Source organism: Hirundo rustica, chromosome 24, assembly GCF_015227805.2.
Source record: "Hirundo rustica isolate bHirRus1 chromosome 24, bHirRus1.pri.v3, whole genome shotgun sequence".
In the NCBI taxonomy this organism is placed as follows: domain Eukaryota; kingdom Metazoa; phylum Chordata; class Aves; order Passeriformes; family Hirundinidae; genus Hirundo; species Hirundo rustica.
In genome coordinates, this window is record NC_053473.1 from 515,192 (window position 1) to 543,103 (window position 27,912).

The 27,912-nt window shown below is 55.6% G+C and overlaps 1 protein-coding gene across 10 annotated transcripts in view; it reads right to left on the reverse strand.

The window, feature by feature from the left end:
- PPFIA4 (PTPRF interacting protein alpha 4) overlaps positions 1 to 27,912 on the reverse strand; it is a 61,331-nt gene that overhangs the window by 25,250 nt on the left and 8,169 nt on the right. For all 10 annotated transcript variants that reach the window (XM_058423455.1, XM_040085656.1, XM_040085655.1 and 7 more), the window contains exons 2-3: positions 7,890 to 8,688; positions 36 to 137 (exon numbers count right to left, since the gene is read on the reverse strand). In XM_058423455.1, coding sequence (XP_058279438.1) covers positions 36 to 137; positions 7,890 to 8,126 — 339 coding nt within the window. In that variant the 5' untranslated portion in view covers positions 8,127 to 8,688. The remainder of the gene's footprint in view (positions 1 to 35; positions 138 to 7,889; positions 8,689 to 27,912) is intronic.

The window sequence follows — 27,912 nt, forward strand, 5'->3', positions numbered from 1 at the left end:
GACCGAGGGCCTGCCAGCAGGGTCTCCGGGCTTACCCGGGTGTTGTTGCGCTCGGCTTTCAGCTCTGAGATCTCCTCCTCCCTCTCCAGGAGCTGCTCCCGGCAGGCGCTGAGCTCCCGCGTCAGCGTCGCAAACTCCTGCGGAGAGCGGGCCAGGCCAGCAGGTGAGGTGGAGCCAGCATCCCAGCCCCACTGCTGGACCTCCAGCACGGCACTCCCACCCAAACCCAACCAGGGTAACGCTGCAGGGAACATGGAGAAACCGGTGCCGAGGCACAGCCAGGCCGGGAGGGGATTTGTTCCTGGCTTCCCTCATGCTTTGGACAAGGAGAACACAGCAGCTCAAGATTTATCCCACTTGGTTTGATGTCCAATGACACAAGAAATTGCTCTACAGCTGCAGAGGTGGTGGATGCCATTTAAAGCATCCCAGTCAAGACCACCAACATGTTCCCACTCCCAATGTCCCCTGGATGCAGGTCCCACCTTGGAGCATCCCATCAATCTAAAATACACCACAAAGCCACAGCTGGCCAGGATGAGTCCCCTGGCCCCCAGCCAGCCTCTGCCATGGCCTCAGCACCTGGAATCATCCAAAACTTCCTTCCAAAAGAAAGAGGCTGGTGCCTCAGTCCAGCATGTGGAGGCCCAGCGAGCTGCATATGGGGCACCCCCAGGTCCCGAGTCCCAGCTCAGAGGGATGGGGCACAGCAGGAGATACGCCAGGTGCCACCAGCTCTCGCTGCTGCCTCTCTCTCCAGGGATATGACAGCCAGCAAGGAAGAGCCATGCCCAGAGCAATGCCAAAGGAATGCTGCACACCCAGCACATCCCTTGAGACAGGGTGAAAACCACAATCACACCTGTGCCTGTGTCGGAGGGGAAGGGAAACTCGCTTTGGAGTCCCTCGGATGCAGGAGGGTTCCCTTTCCCTCAGAAAATGAAACCCAGGCACCTGGATGAGTCAGGAGCACCTCCCATTGCTCCCAGTTGCTCTTCAGCAGTGCCAGGCCCAAGTGAGGTTTTGCAGCTGGGAATTCTTAGGGTGAGAAATGCAAATGGGGGAATGTGCCATGAATTCACACCAGGTTCAGTGTTGGGAAGAATTTTAAAAGGCAAAGGATTTCAGAAGAAGCTGAGAAGGATTTGATGGAGCATTAACAAACCAAATTTCAAGAAGGGGCTGAGAGCTGTTTTACAGCATGAAATTATTTTTCACTTTCATTTCAGGTTTAGCAAATAAAACCCCTTCAAACCGAAGCAAAGCATTGAGGCTTAGGCTGAACCAAATGCTCTGCTTAGCTCCAAGTGAAACCTCCTGTGACAGCTGAAGCTCTGAGAAATCCAGAGCTTTTTCATCTGTTTGCCCCAGCCACATTTTCCCTCTCCCTCCCCACCCCCAACCTGTCCCACTGGTGGCGTTTGTAGCCTGGGATAGGTGGGGATGGTGGTGGCACTGGTGCAGCTGAGACCCCACAGTGGGACAGGACCTGAGCAGGTCACAGTGACGGGAAAGAGTCACTGTCCCCATAAACAGCTGCTTTCCTGCCTGTCACCTACCTCAGGCTGCTGCCACCCCACATCCCTGCTCCAAAATCCCTGCTCTGGCATTATCCCAGGGTTCGACGTCCCCCATTCCTTCCCAGACCCCCTCTTGCCCCATCCATTCCTCAGGGACCACTGCAATTTTCCCTCTTCCCATCCCTTCTTAGGAACTGCTCCGATCTGGGATCACCCCCGGCCCCATCCCTTCCCCAGGGATCCCTCCAGCCCTGGGATCACCCTTCCTCTCACCAGCTCTCCCCCAAACCTCTCACCACACCCCAAACCTCATCATCAACCCATCCCACACTCGCTCCGGGTCCATCCCAGTGAACCCATCCACAGCGAACCCTGGGCAGATCCCGCTCGGCTGGGAGCCCGCTGTGGCAGCCCAGCCCTTCCCGGAGGCGCTGGGATGCGGGCGGGCTCGAGCTCTGCGCAGCCCGGCCGCGGGAACACGGCCGCGTCCCGGGCGTTATGCGAGCGCAGCTCCCGAGCATCCCCGCGGATCGCAGCCGGGGTGGGAATGCCGGCAAGCAGACAGCGGCGGGGAGACGTGCCAGAGAGGTGCCTGAGCACCGCCTCAGATTGAGGGATCTGTCACTCCCCCGGTCCCCCAACACGCCAAGAGACCAGCGGCAGGGCTCCAGGAGCTTGGGAAAAGCATCCCGGCAGCCCGGATGGCCCCGGGGATGTCTTCCAGAAGCCCGAGCTGTAAACGTGGGGGACGCATCAGCTCGGGGCTTTTCCAGCACCAAAGCCTCGGGATCTGCAAAGGTGGAAACTGCTTGCTCTGCCCCGTGGCTGGCACGGGCCACGGGCCACGGGCTGTGGGCACGGATGTTCTTCCCACGAGTGAACAGGGCAGGGCAGCGGGATGGGGGGGACAAGGCATTGGAGGCAGCAAGAGGACAGGGGCGGCCAGCACTGGGGACAGTGACCGCCAGCACTCAGCCTCCCCTCCCCACATTCCCTCGCCGTGCCTGTGGCCAGGCTGTACAGATGCTCCTGCAATCAGGATTTCACCCTGAAAGAGGCGATTAAAAGGGAGCAAATCCTCTGAAGAGAGAGGCAGTGCCTGCCGCGGCCAGCCCGGCACACCCGCGGTCAGCAGGTCACAGCCAGGGGTGGGCACCTTCCCTCGGGGTGCTCCTCTCCAAGCCTCCATCCCGACAGGAATGCTGCCTGCACCCTGCACTGCGTGTCCCACATCCTGTGCCAGGCCTGAATCACCCCATGGCAAATCAAAGAGCCCTCGATAACCGTCCCCCCTCAGGGAAAGGCTGCAAAAATGAACATTTACATCAAAAATAGCAATGGCCCTGCGGCGAGCCAGGCCAGCAGTGAGGTCAGCCGAGTACACAGCGCCTGAGTACAATGCCTTCGGAATAAAAAATAGGAATAAATCACTCCAGCACTCGCTTGTAGCCACCTCCCTCAGCCCCAGCTGTGCCAGATGCCAATGCTACCACCGTGCTCTGGGTCATTGGCGCGCACCAGGCGAGTGGGGGACCGTGACAAGCTGTCCCCAGCTCACGGCTGCAGGGTCACACTGGAGTGCAGCCTCCACCCCCATCCACATGTGTGCCATGGCCCAACCCAGCGAAGTGGAGATAAAGAGGATCCAGATGATTTTCCTCTTCCCTGGCCATGGTCAGAAGTCTCCCAGGCAAGGCAGAGGTGCCTGCCTAGCTCTGATAAGCTCTGGGACTAAGCAGGGACACCTATAAACAGATTAGAAAGTGAAGGAGAGGTGCCTGATCTCCTGTCCAAGGGTGGACAATAAGACACAGCCTGGGAGTCCTCTGCAGGAAGCCCAGCAGCTTGGGAAGGAGCCAGTTTGCATTAAAACCAAACCTTCATCGTGCAACTGTTGGCCTGGCCCCAAGTCCTGGGGTAAGAGGGAGCAGGACAGAGGGCAGGAGCAGGACGGGGGATGGAAGGATGGAGCAGGATAGAGAGATGGAGGGCAGGAGCAGGATGGAGGGCAGGAGCAGGACGGGGGGCAGGAGCAGGACGGGGGATGGAGGGATGGAGCAGGATAGAGAGATGGAGGGCAGGAGCAGGATGGAGGGATGGAGCAGGACGGGGGATGGAGGGATGGAGCAGGATGGAGAGATGGAGCAGGACATAGAGATGCTGTTTTCACTGTCGGAGCAGGGAGGGGAGACCCGGAGCACCACACCAGGTATTGAAGTGGGATGCTGGGGACTGGGACTCGGATCTTCAGTCAGCATCAGTCGTAATGGGGGTTTGGGGTTTTCTTCCCTGGCTGCATCGGGGGGAAGGCACAGGGAAGAGCTGAAGGGGGCCAGGAACCACCAGCATGGAGATGGCTGGAAGAGCACAGAGAGGTTTAGGAGGCTCAGGAGGCGAAGGCTCCGAGGCCTGTAGCATGGAAAAGCTGAAATGTCAAAGTCCTCAGCCCAGGGCCCCTTTGTGTCTCTCCCAGTACCATCCCAGCACAGACAGGGATGCAGTGGGATCACACCAGGGCCAGCAAAATTCCCTGTCTGTGGCAGGAGCGTGGCTGCTGCTCCAACACACCCGAGCCTGGGGACAAACTGGCTCCAGCTGCAGGATTAATGGCATTTTAAAGCCCCTAATTGGAGTGATTGCTCCTGACAGGAGTGGCAGGGGATGCGTGGGAAGGATGCCCATGCTGGGAAATCAGTGCTGCTGACTCGGCACGAGAGGGAGAGTCCCATCCATCGTCTGCCCATGTGGCATCACCATCACCCCACCTCTCCTTCGGTCCCAGAAGTGGAGCAGAATGGAGAGAAAATCCCAAATTGGAGACAAGGGGATAAACAAAACCCCAGCAGTTGTAGCATGGGATTACACAGATTAAATCCTGCTGGGTAAACCCAGGACTCCAACCATCACCCACCCCCAGCGCTGAGCACCAGCACCTCCCAGGCCTCCTGGATACAACACTGGGGCTCTCTGAGACCGTTCATGGGGAACTAGTGTCCTCCCTCCATCGGGACGTGTATTTCCACCTGGGATTGCTCAGGGAGGAGCACTGTGCAGCCAGGCAAGCAGGAATCCAACATCTCAGCAACCTAGTCTTATAGGAACACAACCAGCTCCAACGGTTCCACAAAACAGCCAGATCCCTCCATCGTTCCCAAAATCTGGAGATGATTGCAGGGTCTTACTCGGTGGGTGCTTTCCCCCACCTGGAGCTCCTGAGGTTCACATTTACCTGCTGGTCTTTGCAAGTTAACTCAAGATACACTTTGAAGTTAAATGGGATTGTTTGATGTCAGGACCTGCCCCGGCTCTTGGGGGCCCTCAGTTTGAGAAGTCTTTGGAGGTCTGCTCAGCCCAGAAAAGCCAGATCTCCGCTCTTCATGCAGCCCCAGAGGTAGCAAAGGTGCAGCAGAGCTCCACAGAAGGAGTAACTGCGGGAGGTTTCCATGGCCATCGACAGCCCGCAGCCCTCAGCCCTGTGCAATCTGGGCGCATGTTCTCCCCAACACAGATGGGGACAGGGACTCCTGAGAAAGCCCCAAGCCATGACAGCACAGGGAGGAGCTCCATCCCACACAGCACCATGCACTGGGAACACATCTGTATGCACCAGGAGCCCTGAGTGTCACATCCCCTGGTGGCACCTGTCCCCAGGAGAAACTGAGCTGGGGGCTGGGCAGGAGGGAGCAAAGCCAGGGCCTTGGGGGACTGCTGAGAGCACCCAGAATCTGCCAAGGGCTCGGTCCTCGGCCACCAGTTCCCTGCAGAACAAGGGGGCTGGAACTGGAGCTTTCAGCCTGATTAAGTTGCATTCAGCACTCCCACATGAATAAATAAATCATGTAAGAAGCATTAAGGCAGCTTAGTCTCCCCAGGAAATTGCCCTGGAGTTCTGCCTTTTGGGGGCTGAGGGATGCCCCCGTGGATTGAGGGTGGGGATGGCTCAGCCATGCAGCACAGGCAAAGGGGGAATGGGAGCTACAGGCAGGAGCATCCCTGGAGCATCCCTGCCAAGGGGTTTGCCCTGGACAGGCACATCCCCTGCCTGCCCCACGCCTGGATCTGCACCAGATGCACATTCCCAGCCTGTCCCATGCCGACACAGCAGCATCCAGCTGCCACTGCACCCTAAGAGGCTGCAGAGTGCCACATCCCCAGCTGCCATCCATCCCAGCCTCACCAGGCAGTGCATCCCCCAGCCTGGCTGCACTGGGGGACACGACTGATGAGCCTGGGTGCCCAGTCCTGCCCTCAAAAAGGGGTTCTCCCAGAAATCTAGCTTGCATCCCATTCCCAATGGAGTCTGAGACACTGCAGGAAGGTTCCGGGCAAAAGAAGTCACAGAAAAGGAGGAAGAGGATGGGACAGACCTATGGGATGCCCCCACACAGTGCCCTGGGAAGAGACCCGCGCATCCCGGTCCCACTCACCTGGTACATGCACATCCTGGGATTAATCCCATTGGGCAGCTGAGCGCCTTTGCTGCCCGTGTTCATGCCGAGCTCTCATGCCCGGGAGCGAGCACAGGGGGCACGGGGAGCCACCGTGCCCGGGTGTGGAGCCCCCCGCCCGCACAGGGACTGCGGGAGGTAGCGGAAGCTCTGGTAAATTCCCCATGGGATCTTCACATCCCAGGGCGGGAGGGGCCCAGAGGCAGCCCCAGGCAGGCACCCGGTGGGTCGCGGGCACAGCGCTGCCAGCACGTCCCCGTGTGCTGACCCAGATTGCTCCGAGCACACCGCGAGGCTCCCGGGGCCCATCCCTGGAGCGGGAGCCGAGGATCAATCCGCGCATCCCTTAATCCGCGAGGCTGTGATGGGGCGGGCAGAGCGTCAGGGTGACCCGGCTTGCTCTCTTCAGAGCGGGGAGCAGAGGGACCGAGCCTCCAGCACAGGGATGTGCTGGTGGGGCTGGATGCACCCAACACCTGGGGACGTCTCAGCAAATCTCTCAGGAAGGTAGAAACTCATCCAGAGGAATCCCAGGAGCTCCTGGGAAGCACTGTTGGGTGTTCTGCTCTCAGCATCTTGGGCAGAGGCAGGACCAGCCCAGCTCTGTGGATGGAGCAGCTGTTCCCAAACTGCTTTCCTCCATCCAGACAAGGCAGAGATGCAGGGAGCTGGCCAGCCAACAGCCCAAGCTCTGTCCTAAGCTCGTGCCACTAGTTTTGACGCATTTCCCATCTCTCCAAGAGATCTGGTGCTCCAAACCCCAGCACCCAGGCAAGGAGGATCCCAGGTCACAACTGCAGAGTTAGAACAAGCAAGCATTCAAAGCCTCCTGAGTCCCTTGGCTGTTGGGCTCCTCCCACTCCATACCCACAATGGAGCACAGCAATAGCCCCTCAAAATCCCTGCTGCCTCATGTCTGAGTCCTGGGACACTGTGCTGTCCCACAAGACCCCAAAGGGATGGTGGGCAGCTCAGACTCATCCTGCACAGCCCTGTGACACTGGCCTCACCCACCTCACCCTCTTCTAGCCTGAACATCTTTGTGGAAATCAAGTCCAGAGCTCTGGAGTACCTGGAGAGGGCCCTGCAGTTGAATGAACCAGGAGCAGAGCACCAGGAGAAGCCCCAAGGCAAGCTCTGATTCCCCAAGCCCTGGGCTGCTCACTGAGCACAGACCTCAGAGTTCAGCTTCACTGACCTCTGCCCCTCTGCTCTCCGAGATGTCCCAGTCCCCACCCTGCACCTCCAGTGTCCTAGCTCTGCCTCCAGTGTCCCCTTTCAGGACCAAGACTGAGACGTATTAGTCCCACCACCCCACTGGGGAACAGGGCTGATGGAAAGGAGCCCTCCTGGTGAGGGAAGGGGCAGCAGCAGGGCTGCTCTGCACAGTGGGGAAGGAAGGTGATGAATGGTTAATGGTTAATCGTTAATGTCCCCATCTAAGGTGCCAGTGTGGGCTCAGCACTTTCTAACATCCCAAGAAGTTGACTGGAGGCAGCAAGCCCAATCTGCTGCCTGAAATGAGCTATCTGCTCCCCAGGTGCTGTCCCCCAAGGGACTGACTGTGCCCATGGGAAGGGAAGTGAAGGCTCTGCATCTGCATTGCTCTCACCCTGGGGTGTCCTTGGCGTGGTTTTGACCCTTCTCCAAATCCACTCCCCTGTGGACAGGGGGGATTGCACTTCTACCCCTCCCCACAGGCCAGTGAGGATACAGAGGAAAAGGGGAGATGTCCAAGCTGGTCGTGGCTTGGCCTGAGAGAACCGACAGGATTTGCTGTTGGCATGAGGTGCAACACTCGCAGCAGCGTCACCACTGTCACATCAAGCCAACCCTTCCAGAGCCACGAGCTAAAGCCCACATCCAGTTCCCCTCACGTGCCTTGGGACAGGCTCTGCTCGTGCCAGGGGCAGGTCCTCACCTGTGGGAGTGCCGAGTTCAGCTGCCTCTGCAGTTGGTCCCGCTCCCGAAGCGTCTCCTGCAGGCGGCTCTGGGTGACAGCGAGCGTCTCGCGCGTCTCCCGCAGCGTGTCCAGCAGCTTGTCCCTCTCGTCCAGCATGTTCACCATCAGCTGCTCAAAGTCAGCGTCCGCCTCCGAGCCCTGGGGGGGGCCCAGCGGGTCCCCCTCGCTGATGGTGGGCATCACCTCGCACATCATGGCTGGGCTGGCTGGGGGAGGCTCCCGACAGGACCGGGGGTGTGCCGAGCACGGGTCACATCACCGCGGGCTCCCGGGGGCCGGGAGAGCCAGCGCAGGAGAGGACAGCGGGGCGCTCAAGGAGGGGCACTCCCCCTCCCTTCCTCCTGGGTGCTAAGCAGCAGCTGGCATCACTCCAGCGGGGTGCAGGGATGTCCTGAGCATCAACGGGGTCCTCGCAGTGACCAGTGTCCCGCTCGCTGCTCGTCTCTGGTGGCTCCCGCTGCCGCCTCTCTGGGGTCCCGTGTGTCACCTCCCCGACGCCTTCCCAAGGGGCTGCAGCATCCGTGAGCCACGGGCTCTTCAGAGGGGGACAGAGCGACCCTTGAGGATTTGTTCCAGTGGAGAGCCCAAGCCAAGAGCAGCACAGGGAGGGTCCAGGGAATGTCTGGGCTGCCTGGACATGCTGAGAGGAGCTCTGGTGAGGATGGGCTGTTGTCCCTAAGCCTGGATGAGGTTCCACTGCTGATGTGGAAGCGTGTCTCCGTCGGGCATCACAGCTCTTCAAACACCCAGCAGTGACCTGCGGCACAGGGGACAGAGATCAAATCCCTCCTGCTGCCCCCAAGATGAGACCTGCCCAGCCCTCTCTGCCCCACATCAAACCCTTGAGAGCTGCACCAGGTGGGCTCAGCCTCTGCACAAATGGGCTGTGCCAGGCTGTGCCCCAGGTGCCCACTACACCGAGCCCAGGATGGCACCAAGCTGCAGGAAACAGCAATGCTGGCACCCAAAATCCCACAACTGTCTTTGGCCTTGACATATTCTGGGCCAGAATCGCATCCCCTCTGTGGAACTCCTGGCTGCCCAGGGCCCCCGTGGTCCCGGTGTTCCCCAGCCTCAGGGAATTTGCAGAAAATCAGGCCGCAACCTGAGTTTGGCTCAAACCTGGCAGGAAGTCACAGCAACAAATGAGTTGAATGATTGGATTAATGCTCCCCCCTCCTCTAGACAGATGTGCAGGGCCCAGCTGTTCAGCGACAACTGAACTCCAGCACATCTTCCCTTGGTCAAACCTCTCCCAGTGGATGGAGGCAGAAGCATCCCCAAAGTCCTGCCCAAGCACAAACACCCGGAATGAGAGGCTGGAGGGGAGAGGTAGAGCTGGCATTTGTTACTATAGGCTGGATTAAAGCATGGCTGGACCTGAGGACCCGGCCCAGGGGTGATGCTGGAACCCACAGCCCCCCCTTCCCTTCTGCAGCCCCAAACCACCCCAGAGAAGGTGCCAGGTGAGGATTCACATTCCTGTGGGGGAACTTCAGCCCTCTGCAGCCAGGTGAGCGTCCCCAGCAGCAAGGGTGAGTGTGACACTGCCACACCAGCCACCGTGGGGACCTGCCCACCCCGGTCACCACCTGTGCCAGGGTTCAAACCACGGGCAGGGCTCAAACTGAGCGGCAAAATGTGGCAGGCCCAGGGTGAGGAGTGCTGGTCTAGTGCTGTTATCAGGGCAGGCCCTGCTCCAGTTTTAAACTTTCCAGATGAAACACTCAAGGAAAGGTCTGAATATTCTGAGTCTGTGGATGCACCTGAGGCTGTGGCTGGCCTGTCCCTGGAAGTGTCCAAGGCCAGGTTGAACAGGGCTTGGACTGGATGAGTTCTAAGGTCCCTTCCAGCCCAAACCAGCTGTGATTCTGGGTCACTCCCCCTCCAAAGCTCCCCCTCACACACAGATAAAAAGGACAAGCACACAGGCCTGGGCCAGAGAAGCCTGTTCTGACCCTTTGGGCTGGGATGAAAGCTTGTGTGTCCAACAGCTCAATGGCACAGCAGGGACCTGCCCTGACGAAAGGTGACACTTGTGAGGAGGTGTGTTTGTGACACCAGATACTGCCAGGGCAGGGGAATCAGAACTCTGCTCTTTGGATGACATTGGCTCATCAGCTGAGGGGAAGTTTGACACAAAAAACTCTCTAAAAATAGAGAATCTCTGGCAAAAGCAGCAGTCTCTCACTGTGCATCCCGTGTGATGCTGAGAGCCAGCTCCAGCACACAGGGACAGAGGACAGGGCTATCCCACAGGTGGTATCCTCCCCTCCCTTCACAGATTGGATCCTTGAGTGGGATAAAACATATTATGGACATGTAACACCGTCCAGAAGCTTTGAGGGTTGTTCATGCTCCATCCTGGCTGTCAGGACCTGGATGATCAGGGTAACTGTGGATTCATGGGATAACTGCACTGAGGAGAATCCATTTCTGCAGCATCCCACAAAAACAAGGCTGGTGGAGGAAAAGGTGTGGAGTGAGGGACCATTCCAGCCCCTCTCTCCTTGGGTGGAGTTGTACATGAGCTTCATCCCTGTAATTAAACAGGGAAAATGCTTTCCAGTTCTCCTGCCCCTTATGAACAGCCCCAGGGGTACCCACAGGCATGTGGCTCCCTGTCAGCTTTCCTGGGGGTAAGATATCCCAGACTCCAGGGAATCCAGGGCCAAGGAGAGCAGAAACCAGTCCCACCCCAGGGCTAAGCCCTGTTAATTTGGCTGCAAATGAGATGACTTTCATGCCCCCTCCTCTGCTGTACCCCTGCCTGTGGGATGAACATGGAGAAGGAACATCCAGGGTGGGGAAAGTCTGGCAGTTCCTGAGCACGACTTGAGTGGCAAAATGAGCCACGTGGGCATGGTCCCAGCCAGCTGCTGGTGGGGAACTGGGAGAAACTAGCAGACTAATTAAGAGATTTTAATCAAGACACAGAGGGAAGAGCCCTGCAAGCCCTCAGGGAAGGGAAGTGCTGCAGGGAATGACCAAGACATAAATCTGACCAGAATGATGATGGGATAGAAATTTATCCCAGCTGCAAAGGAGAGACACATGTACCATGAGCAAACTCTGCAGATACCAATTCCAGCAGGGCCATGGTGGCTTCCTGCGCCCCATGGAGGTCATCCAAGGGCCTGGACCCACACAGTGCAGGAGGAGGCACAGATTTACAGCCAAGAGATGATTTTCTTCCTGCTTCCCCCATGGTTGAGCTTGCGCACAGGTCGTTCTGGTGGGGTTTTGTTTCACTGCAAACCTGCTCCTGCCCACAGTGACATCCTGTTATTCCTGTGTGCTTGTGCAGATGGGGAGATGAGCACAGCCGGTTCCTCAGCCTGGAGAGGGTGATCACAGAATCACAGGGATCTTACACAGCACCAATGCTGGTCCAGGATGAACTCATCCCATTCCACTGGTCCCCAAAAGCATCTGTTCCGTGTCCCTGAGGATGCTCAGTGAAGCATCAAACTGTCCTGGACAAAGCAACATTGGTGACCCAAAGCTCCTCTGTGCCCAGTGTTTGGGGATGTTTCCACTCAGGGAGGTGACACAGAGGTGTAAGGCAGGAGCTGCTACAATCCCCTGCAGCTGGAGCAGCCCTATGAGCAGGGTGAGACCTCCTACCACCACAAAGAGCAGCCAAAATCCCCCTGACCGGGCCTGAAACCCCCAGGCAGGCAGTGACAGCCAGCCCAGGGCACTCAGGGCTCTCTGTGCCTCCCAGGACACTGCTGCACCATGAGAATCCCTCTGCCAGAGGGTCCCTGGCAGGGAAATCCAGGGGGATGCTCTGCCACCTCCGAGCGTGGCTCTGGACACAATCCAGCCCCGTGTGCCCATCCCGGCTGGAACCATGGCAAGTCCAAGAGTGGAAAATTCCCTGCACTGCAGGGGAACTGTCTAGAGCCATGGACAGACACCGAGCTGCCTCCAGCATCCCCATCACAGATCCATTCCTTCAACAACCACAGGAACTCTCCTGCTCCATGGATTTGTAAGTAATCATTTCTGGATTCATCCACTGCAGCTTTCACAGCAACACCACGAGCCCCAGGAGTAGCCAGGGCTCTGGGAGGGGCCAACACCCAGAGTCAGGGCAGCTGCAAAGGGTTTATTTGGGATGGCACCTGAGGGAGCCAGGACCAGGCTGCCTTTGATCCCTGCTGTCTTCATGGCCTGTGGAGCAGGGCATGAGTTCAGTAACCAACAGGCAAAGGTGAGCGTGTAGGGATGTGCACACAGGGGTACAGCAACACCCACATATCCAGGGATGAGCACACACGCAGGAAAGTGCAGGAAGTCCCTTTCCAACTCCCCTCATCTGTGTCCCATCTCAAACTTTGGGCTTTTCTCCATTCTCCAAAAGCAAGAGAATCTCACCTGCTCCCAGGTGCCTCTCCCAGGAAGCCCAGCTGGAGGGGGCACACACGGTCTGTCCCTGCCCAGCACAGCTCAGCAGTCCCCAGGCAAACCCACACATGCCAGCAGTCACTCTGAAGGACCTTGAGGACTTCAGTGTGGGTGACAGCCCAGACACCCCCACACTCTGCTGTGCCTGCAGCAGCAGCGAGGGCACACCCAGGGCAGCTCTTTGCTGCTGGAGGTCAGAGGGGTGTGAGCTCACTCCCAATTAATGCCTGTAAATCTCAACCTTCCACAGGTCTCTGGGAAAACTCCCTAAATGCTCCTGCCTGGCTTTAGAGGGCCTTAAGTGCTGGGATAATCATTGGGTAGAGCTGTGAGGCTGCAAGGAGACAGCTGGGAGCTGAGCAAACAGACACTGCACAGCTCCAGCCCTTGCTGGGTATTTTTAGTCCCATGGGGCTGCCAGGCACAGGCTTGCTGGGAGCAGGTTTCTTGCCAGGGAAAATGTGCTTGCTTTACTATCCCTCCCCCCTCCACCCCAAAATGATGCCTTCCCCCATTTTTGGGATGGAAAACAGCACAGTCACATGTTGCCTGCTCAGAGAGGCCACTTCCCCACGATGGTGCCCAGACACGGAGCAGCTGAAGGGGAGCAGAAGTGGGTTTTGCCCTGGAGCTGATGATTTGCGCAGCACAGCTCAGCTGAATCAGGCTGCCCGTGGGATGCTGGATCCCAGGGAGCACCCTGGCTTTCCCTTCCCAGTGAGGGTGAGAAGCACCCACAGCTTTACCCACACACGGAGGATAGAGACAGCCTCATGTTTGCTCTCTGAACAGCTCCCATCCCAGCCCTGACAAGAGGAAGAGAAAAGCCTTGGTGGCTGTGTCAGCAGGACCAGCACCCAGCAGGCTGCTGCAAAGAGGCTTTAACGCACTCCTTGGAGGCAACAAGCTCTCAGAGACTGATCATCGCATAAAAAAGTCACTCTGATCTTTTCTGCTCCTGGAAAATCCTCCTCAGCTGCCCTCGGCCTTGGAAAGGCAGAGCCCAAACCAGCACCCCTCACTCCCAGCTCCCTGGCACAGGAACAGCCTCCTCTCTGCCCAACCAGCCAAACTTGGGATCCAGCACCCACACTGACTTCCCCTCCCTGCCAGGTCCAGGTGGGACCAGAGTCTGTTGCCCTTGTGCAGTTAGTTTTACCTTTCAGGAACCCTTTTAATGCATGAGAATTCAACGTGACCCCAGGACAGGCTGCAAGTGTTGTATCCTGGCATTCCCAGCACGCTCATCCCAAACTCTGCCCCTGCAGACAGAGCAACATCCCAGCACAAGTCCTGCCCACCCTCACTGAAGTCAGACACCACTTGGAAGCAGCCAGGACACGTTGAGCCACCAATCCCCCCTTGCCCTCCCCAGGAAAGGTCAGCAGTGACCTGCTGAGCAGTGGGATGGCAGAGGGGAACGTCCTCACCATCTCTACCAAGCCACAGAGCCCATTTCTCCTACCCTCAGTGAGAGATGTGGTAATCAGAGGTTGAGAAAAGGGAGATTATTCCACACACAAGACAAAGGGGATGCTGAAGAGCCCTGGCTTGACAGTAGGAATCACTGATCCAAGTGTAGGACCTGGATGTATTCGCCTGCAACAAGTCTTGGAGCAGCCTTTGCCACACGCTCCTGTGGTTCATGGGCTGGGATTTCACCTCCCAGGTCCCCTGAGACCCCAGGAGAGGTGCTGTTCATGCCACAATGTCCAAAGCATACACCAGCTGAGTTCCATGAATGCCAGGAGCTACTTGGATCCCTCTGCACAGCTCCACAGCCCCCAGGAGCCCCTCTCTGTCCTTCCTTCCCTCCCTCTGTCCCTGTGCCCACGCACAGACCCCTTTCCACACACTCCACATGTTTCTTAGAGTTTTACAAGCCTGGACTGGGGCGGTCCTGCTGTGATGTGAAGCATCCTGACTTCTCCATTCTGGTTGGTACCTGGAGAAAAAGCTGCTTTTCACGAAGAAAACCAATCAGCAGATAGAGCCTCATCCCAGCTTTTCTCCCAAGTCCCCTCATTTATTCCCAGGATACACTGTGGTCTCTTGGGACCTCCAGTCCCCCGAGAGGGACAAGGGAGATCCAGTTTTCCGCGGGGCCCAGATGGTGACAGTGCTCCCACATTCCTCAACGCAGCCCCGCCGCCGGCACGGAACTGCACAGATGGTCCCTGGCTGGTGCCAGGGGCTGCCCGTGGCCAGGACACCCAGGGATAACAAGGGAAATGAGGCATTCTGGCTGCAAATAAGGTGCCAGTTTTGAGCAGCAGAGGATTGGATGCCCATTCCAAAAGGTGAGATGGATTTGCCAAGATCGGGGCTGGGAATGTGGTGGAGACCTGAGAAAAGATGCAGCAGTGCCTCCTCTCTCATCCAGGTCTGGGAGGTCTCCCGGGGTCCCCACACCTGCACAATGTGTCCTTTGCCCCCAAGAGGACAATGGCCAACTTGTCCCTTGTTGGAGATGCAGCAGTGGCAGAACAGGACATTTGGGCAGTGTCTCCAGGGTTTGGAGCTGTTTCAGATGTTGAGAAGCCCTGAGTGCCCCTAAAGGGTCAGGACAAGGGACACTGCAAACAATAAAACGCAGCTACTCCCAATATCCTGCCTTAAAGGACACACTTCTGCCCCAAAGACTTGCTCTAAACCCATGAAGCAGTTCCCACCTCAACCCTCGCTCACTCAAGCTGCTAAACCAGAGAAGAATCTGTGAGGAAAAATGTCCACATTTGATTTCTTAGCAGGGAGCAGTAAGCGCTAGCATTGTACAGGTATTTATACTTCCCAGTGGGAGGGGAGGCATTACACACCACTTCCAGAGGGTATTTTCAGAGAGCCACCTGCTCCTTATTGTGCAGAGACACAATTGTTCCTCAGCAAAACCTTGTCAGACGAGGAGCTGAAATCTGTGCCAGGCCCTGCAGGGGAGGAGGGGGCTGAACCCCCAGGGCTGCACCCAAACGTGGTCACACAGACATCTACAGGAACCTACAGAAATCTGTCACCTTGGGAGGTGTTGTGGGGGTCACACTGGGGGGGCCTGACTCAGTTTCTCTGTTTCCAAAGTGGGCCACGTGTCCTGCCCTGACCCCAGAGCAAGGCAGGATCTCAGGGTATTCCAAGGAGGAATGTGGCAGGGCTAAAGCCACACCAGCCTCCTGTCCTTGCACCTTGGGGTGATATGACAGACAGAAACGGGCCTGTGGGGGCTCCAGCCTGGATGATCCCTCTGACAAGTGGGATCCCCAAGCCTGGCCAAGAGATTCAGCAAGCCCAGGCTCACCTCGAGACTTCATCCCTGGGTTTGCAACAGCCAAAGACATGGCTGGGAGGAGAGAGGACCACAGGTCTGAGGATGCTGCTGAAGCCCTGAGGATCACAGGAGCCCATGTGGAGGCACAGGGAGTGTTCTGGAGGAGCATGGGGATGTGGTTGCTGGAACATGAGCTGGATTGCACTCTGTGGCACGGTCAGCATGAGGGGTTCACCCGAACCAGCAAAAACACAAACCAAAGCCCCCAAATCCTGTAATCACGTGCCACTCCAGTTACCTGCACCCAGCAGCATCACTGAAAGACAGGACTGTGGAAATCCTGGAGAAATCCCAATTCCTGTGGTGCACAAGAGACCACCATGTGCCCAGGAAGGGAGGAGATGGATGCACCTCATCCATGAGACCAAGCTCACATCCCTCTTTCAGGATGTGGTCTGCACTCAGATCCATCCTCAGGGACAAGGAGGGGTTTCCACAGCCACCAAACTGACACGAAAAAGCCACAATTCCGGTTACAATCATTTCATTTTTTCAGTTGCTGCTCTGCTGTGTGTACACATGGCTCATCCATCCTTTTGTTCCACAACTTTACAACCAAACCCCCTGTCCTTTGCTCTGTTAGGCTGAAGTCACAGAACCCCAGGAGCCCGGAACAGCTGGGGTTGGAAAGGACCTCTGAAGATCATCTAGTCCAATGCCCTCTCAAAGCAGGGTCAAACCCCAAGCAGGCGACACAGGGACACATGCAGGTGAGTTTGGAATGTCTCCAGGGAGGGAGGCTCAATGCCCTCCCCAGGCAGCTGTTCTGGTACTCTGCCCTTCTCCATGGAAAGAAGTTCTTCCTTGTGTTGAGGTGTTGAGAGTTCTTTGATCTCTCTCAAGGAAGGTTACTTTGAACAGCAGCAGAAGGAAATGCAACCATTATGGAAGCAGCACATTGAGGTGAACCAGCCCCTGGGTGACTCTGCCAAGGAAGGCAGCACTGGGATCCATCCCAGCAATCGGGCTGGTTTCAGCCCAAGATGGATGCAGACTCCTCTTACAGGGTACAAGGCACAGGGAAGTGATCCACAACAATTGGGAGAAAATCCTGTGTTTGTCACAGAGGGGGCATCATTGCAAAGGCCCCTTACCTTTGGGAAAGTGAAGCTTCGTGCCTCAGTTTCCCCATGAGTAGGGTACAGCTTCAATCCTTGCTGAGACACAGAGGAATGGCTGGTGATTTTCCATGATTTCACTAGAGTTTTTGCCATGGGTACATCCCTCCTGTCCCCATGACACTTCTGTTGAGGAGTTATCTCATCTGGGAGCCTGTCAGGCTGGAGCCGGGGGCCTCCCCCTCACTGCCAAACCAGCACCTGCCCTGCTTTAGTCACACCCCATGAGTACTTGTGGTGCTAATTTATTCAGCGATGAGGGAAGAGTCAGCAGCTCCAAGAAGGGCTGAGGAAATCTGTGCCACGGGTGCACCCAAGCCCTACCAAATGCTGTAGAGGTGCTTCTTCACTTGCCTGGGCCTGCTGCTGTGTGTTCTTTGCTTTCATATTGCATTTCATTTTTACGTTGGGTTTTATAATGCTTTGTTCTGCACTCCCCTGTTCTCCTGGAAAATGTAATATCCCGAAGTTTGTCCCTGCCCTTCCCCCAGCCCATCTCCCACGTTCTTCCCAGTCCCCTTCCTTGAATGCAATCCAACCCTGTTCCATTCCCACCGTATTCCCAATTCAGTATTGGTCTGGCCCCTCCCTGGATATAAGCCACAGACCATGCGGCTGGCGGCCTCTTGGTTCGGGCAGTGGGACAGGGCTCATGACCCAGGCTGGGTCTGGGGCAGGAACACAGAAGAAAGACTGAATAAAGCCTTGGTTTCACTCCCCGGATCAAGTGCAAACCTCCTTCCTTTGCTGCCGACGGGGTCTCGCTCTCGTGCTAAGGGAAAGGTTCTCAGCCGCCTCCTGGGTTTAAGGACCCTGAGGAAAACTCCTAACTGCAGCTTGTCTCAGGCTAGCCGAGGGGAAAACAGAGCAGGGAGGTTCCAGGAGAGACAAAGCCACACGGGTCCAGCACCCACACCCAGCCCAGGGCACAGGGGAGGCTGCTGCTTGTAAAGAAATGCCGGGGCAAAGCAAACCCCACATGCACCTGAGGAGCTTCCATGCCTGGTCTGCCCAAAATCCAGGGTTTCCCCCGCACCAACCCATCCCACTGGAATCTCTTCCACACCCTCAGCAGGCCCTCCCTGCCACCAGCCTCAGCAGTGATAACCACTCCCACACATCAGCTGTGTATCTGCCCAGTTCCCAGTGTAAAACTTGGCCACCAAATTTCCGCTCCATGGTGGAAAGGGAAAGCGGCTCAGTGAGCTCCCCAGGGCCCAGAGTGAAATCCTACTCCCTGCCCTGCTTGGGCAGGTCTCCAGCATTCTGCCATCACAGAATCATGGAATGGTTTGCTTTGGAAGGGACATGGAAGCTCAACCAGTCCTCCCCCATGCCATAGGCAGGGACACCTGCCATGAGACCAGGATGCTCCGAGCCCTGGCCAACCTGGCCAGCCACCCCTCACCAGACTCTAAATTATGAGTGAGGTTGAGCAAGAGCCCAGGGAGGGAGTTTGGAGTCAGGGAAGAGGCAAGTGGGGCTTTCAGTGAAATTTGGGAAGTGTTAGAGGGTGTTCAGAGCCACAGTGGACAGAGCAGGGATGTGTCCAGTGCTGCTGGCTCCAGGTTGGACCGTAGCAGGCTCAGGAACACATCCCTGCATCACAGTTTGGGGTTTTGCAGGCACCACAACCTGCAAGGAAGCACCAATGGTCCTGGAGCACAACCTTGGCCCTGGGGAGGCCTCCAGAGCTCAGCAATTCCCCACCAACCACCCCGGCACACAGACACCAGCAGCAAGACTGTGCCCCAAGTTTCCCTTGTGCTCCCCATTCCACCTGCAGACAATTCAGGCAGAGCTCCCCTCTCCTCCATCCTCCCAAGTGTGGAAGGTTTTAGTTCTTCCTGTTCCAGAACAGCGGTAACATCACGGCTTGGGCACAGGATGACCCCAACCAGAGGGGACTGGGATGGTTTCAGTAACTGAGGTGATGGGTGGTGGGGAAGATTCTCCTTGTTTTCATCCCTTCTGCTGTTCCTTGCCTGTGCTAAGGGACTTCAGCAATTACTTAATCCCTTTGCTGATAGCACAGCTAGTTCCTAAGGAGCTTTTGCCCAGATGCAGTGGTGGGCAGTGGGACATGAGCAGGATTCTTGGTTCTGGCCACTCAGGCTTTGAGGATGAGCAGATCCAGCACCAGGACAGCTCTGCAGCGTCTGGCAAGGAAACCTCACAGGATTTACAGCACCTTCACCCCTCCTGGGACATGTGAGTACTCAGCTCCATGTAGGACAAGGCAGGACTGTGCAGTTAAATCCCTGCCTGACTGAAACCTGCTTTTCTTCCCAAGCACCCTCACACCACAGATAACCACAGCCCTCCCTTGCCAAGCCAGACTCCTTTCGCACGTTGGCTGTTCCCCGATGGTTTGGAAGGGGTGGATGAAACCCAGCAAGGAGCAGGCAGAGATGGAGACAAACAGCCCTGTGCACCCCCAGTCCAGGCTGGAATGACCCCAGTGCTGTTCCCACGGCGCCCGTGCTGGGAAAGGCCCAAGGCAGCATCAGCTCCTGATGTCTCATCCCTGACAGCGACAGGACGTGGCAGCAGCAGCCGTGCAGGGACATCTGAGGACAGTGACCTTACAGGGTGGCTGGGGGCAAGGCTCAGGCACTGGAGCCCTGTCTGCTCTGTCTAAATCCACATCGAGCAGGGTCACAGCTTCAACCCACACTCTTCAGGTGCAAAGTGAGCCCCCAAAATGAGCCCCAGCCAAAGCCCACCTGGCACATTCAGCACACCTGGCACACCCAGTACACCCGGCATAGCCAAAGTTACAGTACTGCAGGAAGGACTCATCCTATTCATCCTATTCCTATCCGGCATTTTAAGCCCTGTTTCATGCAAGAAGGAGTTTCTGGTGGAGTCTGTGCCCTGCACATCCCAATTCCTGTCGCAGGGGAGGATGTGCCCACTCACTGCACCAGTGAGGCAGAGGGCCTGGAGATGCTGTGCTTTAGAAGGAAAATCCAAGTTGTTTCTCTTCAGGAGAATTGTGGGATTAGCTCAGCCCTTATTAAGCATCAGAGGAGCCACAGAAAGCTCCTCAAAAATAGCCTGCCATGGAAAAACTCCATCTGGAGCTCATTCCTCCTGGATATAGACCACAAGGAAGATATAAGTGATATAAAAGTCCAGCTCCCTCCAGAAATCCCGAGTATTGGAAAAGATCAGGAAGAATAAATCAAGGTTTGTATGAATGTGACAAGCTGTGTTGGATCCAGCAGGGAATTCTAAGCAGAACTCCTGAGGGCTTCAGACAGCATGGGATGAGCAGAGAGAGGGACCAGAGGAAACACTGGTAACCATCGCTGCTCCCCTCTTTTGAGGACTGGAGAAAACAGAGAAAGCTTCAAATCGAGGGAAGCAACACCAAATTGTGTCAGAAAATGTGGGGAGTGTGGTGGTTTGCAGAGGGGTGGCAGCCCCCCATGGCAGCAGAACTCTCATCTGGCCAAGTATCATCTCAAAATCCAGCACTGGGCATTAGTTCAACTCAATTTCTAACTTGCTCCCTCTCAAAATATCAGCACCGTGGAGCCCAGCTAATGCAGTGTCCTTGGTGTCCCCAGGCACTGCCTGGCACCAGAGCCTCAGGAGCTCTGCCCTTGTGCTCACTGTGCTACCCACAGGCTCCCATGGTCATCCCAGCTCACCCAAGGGGAGCCCAAACCATGCCATCATCGAGCCTGACCCCTTCTGTCCATCACTCCCAAAGGTCATCCAAAAAACACTGGACCCATTTCACCTTTCAGCCCAAAGCCCCTGGGAACAGCACTCTGCCACCCGCAGTACTTTGGGGGCTCCTGCATACACTGAGTTCACAGGATCCCAGATCTTTAAGCCCACCCTGTTCCACCCCTTGCCAAGGGACACCTTCCACTATCCCAGGTTGCTCCAAGCCCTGTCCAACCCAGCACCAGGAACGATCCCCTGAACAACCCCAGGAGGTTAGAGCACAATTTGGCCAATCCATGAGACATCATCAGGAAAGGAGAGACACATCTGCAGCTCAGCAGGCTTTCAAAAGGAATGAAATGTGAGTAATTACACTGCTACACCACTGGTGGGAAGAGTTGCAGGTGGGGTGCTTTCCTACCTGGTCCCCCTGTGTGCTTCTGCGGACACTCAGAAGGGTGGGGCCCAGGACACCTTAAACTCCCTTGGGGAGGAATGAAGGAAGGGGGATATCCCAATGCCCTGGGAAACGTCTGCTGCCTGAGCTGAGGATGTTGTGTGCTCTCTATTAAAAATTAAAAGAGCATACCAAAGCTTACAAGGCTTTGCAGCTGAGCAATGCTTTCCAGAGGGTTTAGTGACTATTTCTGCAGACAGCTTTAAATTTCTGGCTCTTTCACAACACAGTTTTGTACCCTGTGCACCCCCCAGTGCCTGCTCCTGGAGATGTGGGAGCAGGCAGAGCCCAGCTCCAGCAGCACTGGCTGGGGTGGGTTCAGGCCATCCCTGAGCCCCAGGACTCAGCAGTGTCAGGCTGTAACTCTGCAGAGCTGCAGCCCCTCCAGGGCAGCAGAGGCAGAAAACCCAGCATGTGTCAGGACTGGTGTGATGCTCACCCGAGCAGAAGTGACTCCCTGCCCAGCCTCCTGTGTCCTCCTCCCACCTCCACAAGTTGAGAGCTGCCTGCAGGCACCAGCCCACCTGAGGTGACCTTCACCTGTCGTGCCGATACAGGGACGTTCACTGAGTGATGCTCACGTGTGAACACCTGATAGCCAGAGTTCCCTGACCTTGTCTCCTCCGGGTAAATGCACCAATTTATCTTCACCAGCTCTGGAAGGTGCCTGGTTTGGACAGCTACAATCACTTCCCTGCTGAAATACAGTGATTCCAGGCTACCATGAGCTGGCACAGCTTTGTTTCCAGTCACAGAGAAATGTGGAATGTTTTTCCCTGCCAGGACCTTGGGGTTGCTTTGGGGGTGGAAGACTGGGACCTATCAGAAAGCTAGCCAAGATATTGGCAGTGACTTTGGGAAGTACCCGTTCAAAATCCTCATCCCTGGGAAGTCGCTCTCTTCCTTCTAAGACAGCCATGAGGTGACATCGTGGGCGCCAGGGGGGCCAGGCCAGGCCCGGCCGGGCCTCCAGGAGCTGCTGCCTGGGTTGGGCCTCTTCCTCCCGGCTGCCAGCAGAAAAGAGAACAGCTCAGCAATGCCACGTGCTCACAGCTTTGTGGCAGCACCTGGATGAGACTGAGGGGTAGAAAGAGTTTCCCTTATCGGCACAGCTTTGCATCTCTAGAGCCCTGCAGCCCGGGGCAGAGAGCACATGGCCACTGCAGGCCTGGGCAGATTGAACCCTTTCCTAGCAACATGGAGCTTCTAAAGCACAGCCCTTCCTTAAGAGAGAGAAGAATAAACACAGAGGGTACTTAGAACAGACACCACGTGAAGTCAGTGGATTAGAAGTGAAAGAACTGATAATATTATTGGAATAGGATTGAAGAAGTGGACATTTTTAACTGGACTTCTCTGGGGGAAACGATGGAGAAATGGACTGTTCTTTGTAGCATCTTAATGTTGTCGGGGAGAATGCTAATTCTAATCAAAATTAAGGACTGATGTGATTGAGATTTAATTGAGAACTTTAAAGCCCCCGCTCCTGGGCTGAGAGGAGGTCTCAGCCTTTGAGACAAAGATAATTTTAGACTAGAAGAGGTATTTGTAAACAGTACCCCAGATACACTGAGAGGTCCATAAGTAGCCAAAGAAAAAGGCCACTAATAGATAGAACAGCACAGTCTGCAAATGCTCCAGGGGTTGCAGATGTGTGACATTAAGAGCCACTGGACTATTTTGTCTTGTAACAACTGTCTCCATGAAACTCTAGAGAGATTCTTCTCCTAAAGCAATGAAAGATTATGCTTAAATGATGAAACTGACTAAAAATCACAAGTTGTGTCTTTTTATGTCATTTTGTAAGAAAGTTAATAGTTTGTACAGGGAGAGAAGAGTGTTTTGAAGTTTCATTCTGTTTTAGTTTGAGTTTTCTTTTTCCCAACTTTCTTTCTTTTTTTTTTCATTCTTTTAGTGTGTGTTAATAAAACTATTTTGTTCATTTTTAAGCTTAAGCCTGCTTTGTTTTTTCGCCTAATCTCTCTCCTACAAAAAAAAAAAAAAAAAAAAAAAAAAAAAATCCCCCAAAAAAACCCCCCAAAAACCCCCACCCAAAATTTGGCAACCAGAATTTGGTGAACATTAAACCACGACACAGGCCCGCTCACAGGAGCGATGATTGCTGCTGGGTTTCACCTTTCCACCACCATTAGAGGACCTTCAGCCCATGCAGACACAGCAGCAACACCTCCCTGGTGCAGGAAAGCACCCAGTGCATGCACTTAGAAGGATGGAATTTACCCTGCATCCTACTTACATGTAACTGGAGGTGGGATTTTTGTTCCTTGCCCTTTGCAAAGTGTTTGTTCCTTGCCCTGCTGAGGAACATGGACTCTGAAGAAGGTGGTGGACTCTGGGCTTGCCAGGCAAAGCAGACCCAGAAGCTCTGGGGATGCACATTAATACCCACCCTGCAGATCTCCCACCCTCATTGCACAGCATGAGGCGCTGTCCAAAGGCCCCTTCTGCCTTCCAGCATCACAACCACAGTTGTTGGTCACCAACTTTCAGCTCAGCAGAGCCACCTTCACCTGCCTGGACCTGCTCAGAGCAGTCTGAGCTGGGCTGGGCTCACCTTCAGCAGTGCTCTGTATCCTGACAGGTCATAAAGCCTCTCCCAGAGTGTTTCCATCCCGGATGCAGAGTGAGCCTGAACAGGATTCATCTCTCCCTACAGCCAAAGCCACCTACCTCCCAGGCACTGGGTCCCTTTGGCACTTTTACATGTCCAAATCCTTCCATGCATAGAGCAGGGATGGATCCGAGCCCACCCTGCCCCATGTTCTCGGAGATTTCTGAAGAGCATCAGAGAGTTCTGAAGTCTGAAATGAGCTAAGGGCCTAAGTATTCCAGAGCTAAGGTGGAATCTATTTCCAGAAGCTCAAGGACCAAACATCCTCCCAAACTGGTTCTCATCATCTTCTCTACCCTTTGCAAAGCATGTGGCCTCCTCCAGGTCTGGAGAACATGGGACAGGGCAAGGCTCTTGCCTTTTTCTGGCAAGAGTGTTTCTGGGTCAATCCAAGTCTCCTGAGGGGAACAGATGGGTTTTCTGGTGGGGACTGATGTTCTGAAAAGCAATTACACATGAAGACATCCCCAACAGACTCTCCTCTGCTCTGGCCCAGAGCCCAAGTCATCCTGGGTTTGGATTTTAATTAGCCCCGTTTTGGAATCTGCTCTCCCTTCCCTCCAGATAATGATTTAATTATTACAGACATGTCTTCAAATTAGCAGCTTCCTCAGTGGATTATTCAGACCTCCTCAATTACAGAGCCCAACTCACCACCATCACAAGTGAGGCTGAGAGAACAAAGGTAGCCCGAAATGCTTCCTGGAAAGAGGAACCAAGCGAGCACCCGTACAAGCAGGGGGCACTGCCAAGCCCTTCTCCTCTGTTGATCCAGGTCTCTCGCACAGCTGGACAGGAAACCTCGCTCCAAACCACACCCAAACAGCTGCATCATGTGTGACCATGGGTCTGTCTTCCCACCCAGCACAAGCAAGGTGAAAAGGATGTGGGACGAGCTGGGACATGGAGCACCTCTGTGTATCCCCCTCTAATGGAATCACAAAATTTGGGGATCCCCCAGCGGGAGGGACCCTGTGGGGAGCTGGTGAGGACCCACTGCCAGACTACATGTAACCCTGTGCTGGGTGTCACCCGGTAAGCTCCTCAACTTGGGAGGGACCACAAGTGAGGTGGGGTCAGGCAGGGGGCAGGGAAAAGGGGCCAGGAGGTAGGAATGGCAAGTCCAATCTCCTCCAGCAGTGGGACTGGGCAAGGGCCTGGGGTTCAGCCAGGCCCCAGGCCTGAGGGACACTGGTTGAAGAGAAATCAGCAGAACAGGCTGCCAAAATAAATATCAGAGGTAAATGCAAAGTGAAGAAAGGGGGAAACCTTCAGAGTGCAGCTCTACAGCAGATTTGGTGCCAAGGAGCACAAACTCACCTGCACAGGAGAGAAGGCCCCAGCTGAACTGCCAGGCAGACACATTGCTCCCTCACTGTGAGGTGTGGGCAGAGCATCTCCAGGCTACACAAATTCCCAGCAAACTCTCCTCCCCAACCTGGCACAGACTCACAGAGTATTCTGAGCTGGAAAGGGCAATCCCTTTCACCAGGCTGGGCTGGGACAGGAGGGGACACACTCAAGAGGTGCCCTGTCCCTTGCTGAAAAGGGCAACAAGCTTCAAGGATGCCCCAAGAAGCACCTTGGTCCTTTTCCACTGACACACTTGAGCTCCTGACTCCACATCGTGCTTCTCCCAGGGCCCCCAAGATTGCCCGCACCAGCACAGCTACAATCCCCACATTACTGCCAAAGAAACCAGATTTTGCAAAAGCCACTGGGAAAGCTCTGTTGCCTCTCCCTGCTGTAGCATGGGCAGGAGCAGAAAATCTCCTCTGGCTCCCCTGTCACTGCAGTTTACACTCCAGGAGATCAGCTTAAAGCAGCTGCAGCTCCTGCTGCTGCAGGAAAAGCCCTCGAGGACAGCCACGTGTGAGTCTGCACCTGCAAACACAGCCCAGGCCTCCCGAATCCCAGGCTAACCCTGCATTTGTGAGTCTGGATCCTCCTCTGCATCCCTTCCTGAGCTCAGGAAAAGCAGCTGAGCAGCACAAAGAGCCTGGTGCTGCAGCCTGTTATCCCAGCTCATGGACTGGGGATACTGCCCTGCTGTCCCTCATATTCCTGGTGGGATTCACAGCCCTATTCTCTGAGCAGTGAGTCTCAGCCCTGCACCACAGGCTCTGTGCCTCTCGTCCCTCCGGGGTGTCTCCTGGCTCTGTCCTCTCCAAGAGCTATCACAAACAAACCTTTGAGCATTGCAAGCTTTCCACCCCATCAGAGACCAACACACCCGAGAGTAAGCAGGGGGAGAGAAAAGGCCACGATGCAACAAAGCTTTTGGTTTAATTTCCTTAAGAAACCAGGCTAAAGAAGACGGACATGGAAGCGACACACGAAAAAAACAGAAGGATTTTCACTAACCTGATCAAACCTCCTGGAATATGATAACAGAGGCAATAACAGACACCTCCCCTCTGGCCAAGGACAAAGAAAGGCTTCCTAGTTATGAAGAGGATGAAAAAAAAAGGAGTAGAAGAAAGGAAATGACACAAAAATGGCTGAAATGTCAGCTGTTATTAAAAAGCCTTCACCTGGAGAGAAATAATGAGTGATGAGAACAGGAATATGATGGGGAAGCTGAACAGACAGAGAACAAGTGAGGGAGCAACCACCCAAGAATGGCTCTGAAAGCCACACTGGTGACTACAGGGGTGGGCTGACCTCGAGAGCTGTGCCTGGGGTGACCTGTGAGGAATTTGGGAGGCTGTGCCTGTCAGGAGGGTGACACCACTGCTGGTGACAGCAGCCCCAGGATATCCCCCATCCCCGACGAGTCCCAAAGAGGCACAGTTAAATCCCCCCAGATTTTGAACCATCCTTCCAGAGGCGCTGCTCCCGCTGTGCTCGCTCGAGGACAGGGACACTACTGCTTCCCCGGGGCAGCTGCAGCTCCAGCAGCACGGCTGGGAATGCAGCCGCCAGAATCTCGAGTGGAAAAGCAGCTGGCATCACACGGGGGAGGGGGGGTACACCCAGCCCTGTGAGACCCTAGGGACCATCCGCCGCTGAGCCGGGAGGGAGGGGAGTGCCGGGGCACTGTCACTGTCGCTGTCACTGTCACTGTCACTGTCACTGTCACGCAGCACTGCGGGACCGCTCTCTCCCGCTCCCAGCCACAGCAGCTCCATCCCCGCCGGGAGGTCGGGCCGGAGAGGACACAGAGCCCGTCCCTGCTCCATCCCGCTGATCCCCCCGGCATTGCCCCAGCTGCCGCGCCAGGAATTCTGCAGCAGGAGTCGCTCGCATTCCCCGTAGCACCCTCCTCTCATCTCCCTCTAACACCTCCCAAGAGCTGCGCTTGTGGACACACGGCTCCACCCTGCCCACCCCGGCAGAACCCCGGGCGTGGCTCCCGCAGCCCAGCCTTGCTTTGCCCCACATTCACACCCACGGTGTGGACAAAGTCTTCCGAATCTGACAAGATTCACTTTTTGGGATGCAAGAAGTGAGAGTCAAATCTCCCACATTTCCTGCCAGAGTAAAGTCGAGGGCAGCAGGGATTTGGGAGCTGTGCCGGCACAGAGGTTGGACTTCTCCAAACCCAGACTGTCACCTTCAGAGGAAAATACAGAGGCAGTACAGCCATCCCAGTGGCTGCCATCACCTTCAGCATCCTCCTCCCACCACGAGTCTGGACCAGCTCTCCCCTGCCAGCCTGCTCTGGTCACTGGTGTCATCAGCACCTGTCCTGGGCCTGGAAGTCCTCTCATATTTACAGAAGTTTTGGGTACCACCGAGTGCACTCAGCAGCTGTGTCAGAGTGATCAGCCTCAATTCATGCCAGGGGGATGTACGGGGGCAAAAGGAAACCATGAAGGTCCCAGCTGACCTGGGGACTGGTTAAACTGGGTGCTCACAAGCAGCTTCTGATCATGGTTTAGTGGCCATGGTGGTATTAAGTCAAAAGTTGGATGATCTTGGAAGTCTTTTCCAGCCTTAATGATTCTGTTTGGGGATTTGATTCTGTGATTTGGGGATAAATCCTGCAAATTCTCACCCTTTTGGGAGAGCACACTCAGACAAATGTCCAGCTCACGAGTGACCACACAGGAGCTGACCAATGTCACTCTCCTGGTATGCACTCTCCACCTGCAATAAGAGAAAAGAGAGAAAGCTCCAGGTGCAGGCAGCAGCATGGGAAGATCCTTCTGCTTCCTTCCCCACACCAGGGTTTTGGCAATTTGAGGCACCCCACAGCAGCCCACAAGGAGTCAAGAGCCCTTGGAAGGAGAAGGTCCAGGCACTGAGTGATGGAGGACATGACACAACTTGGTCTGACAGACCCTGGTGGCTCTCCTGGATGGGTTACTACATTTGTTCCCAGGCCAGGGCAGTCACAGCCCCTCTCTGGCATCTCC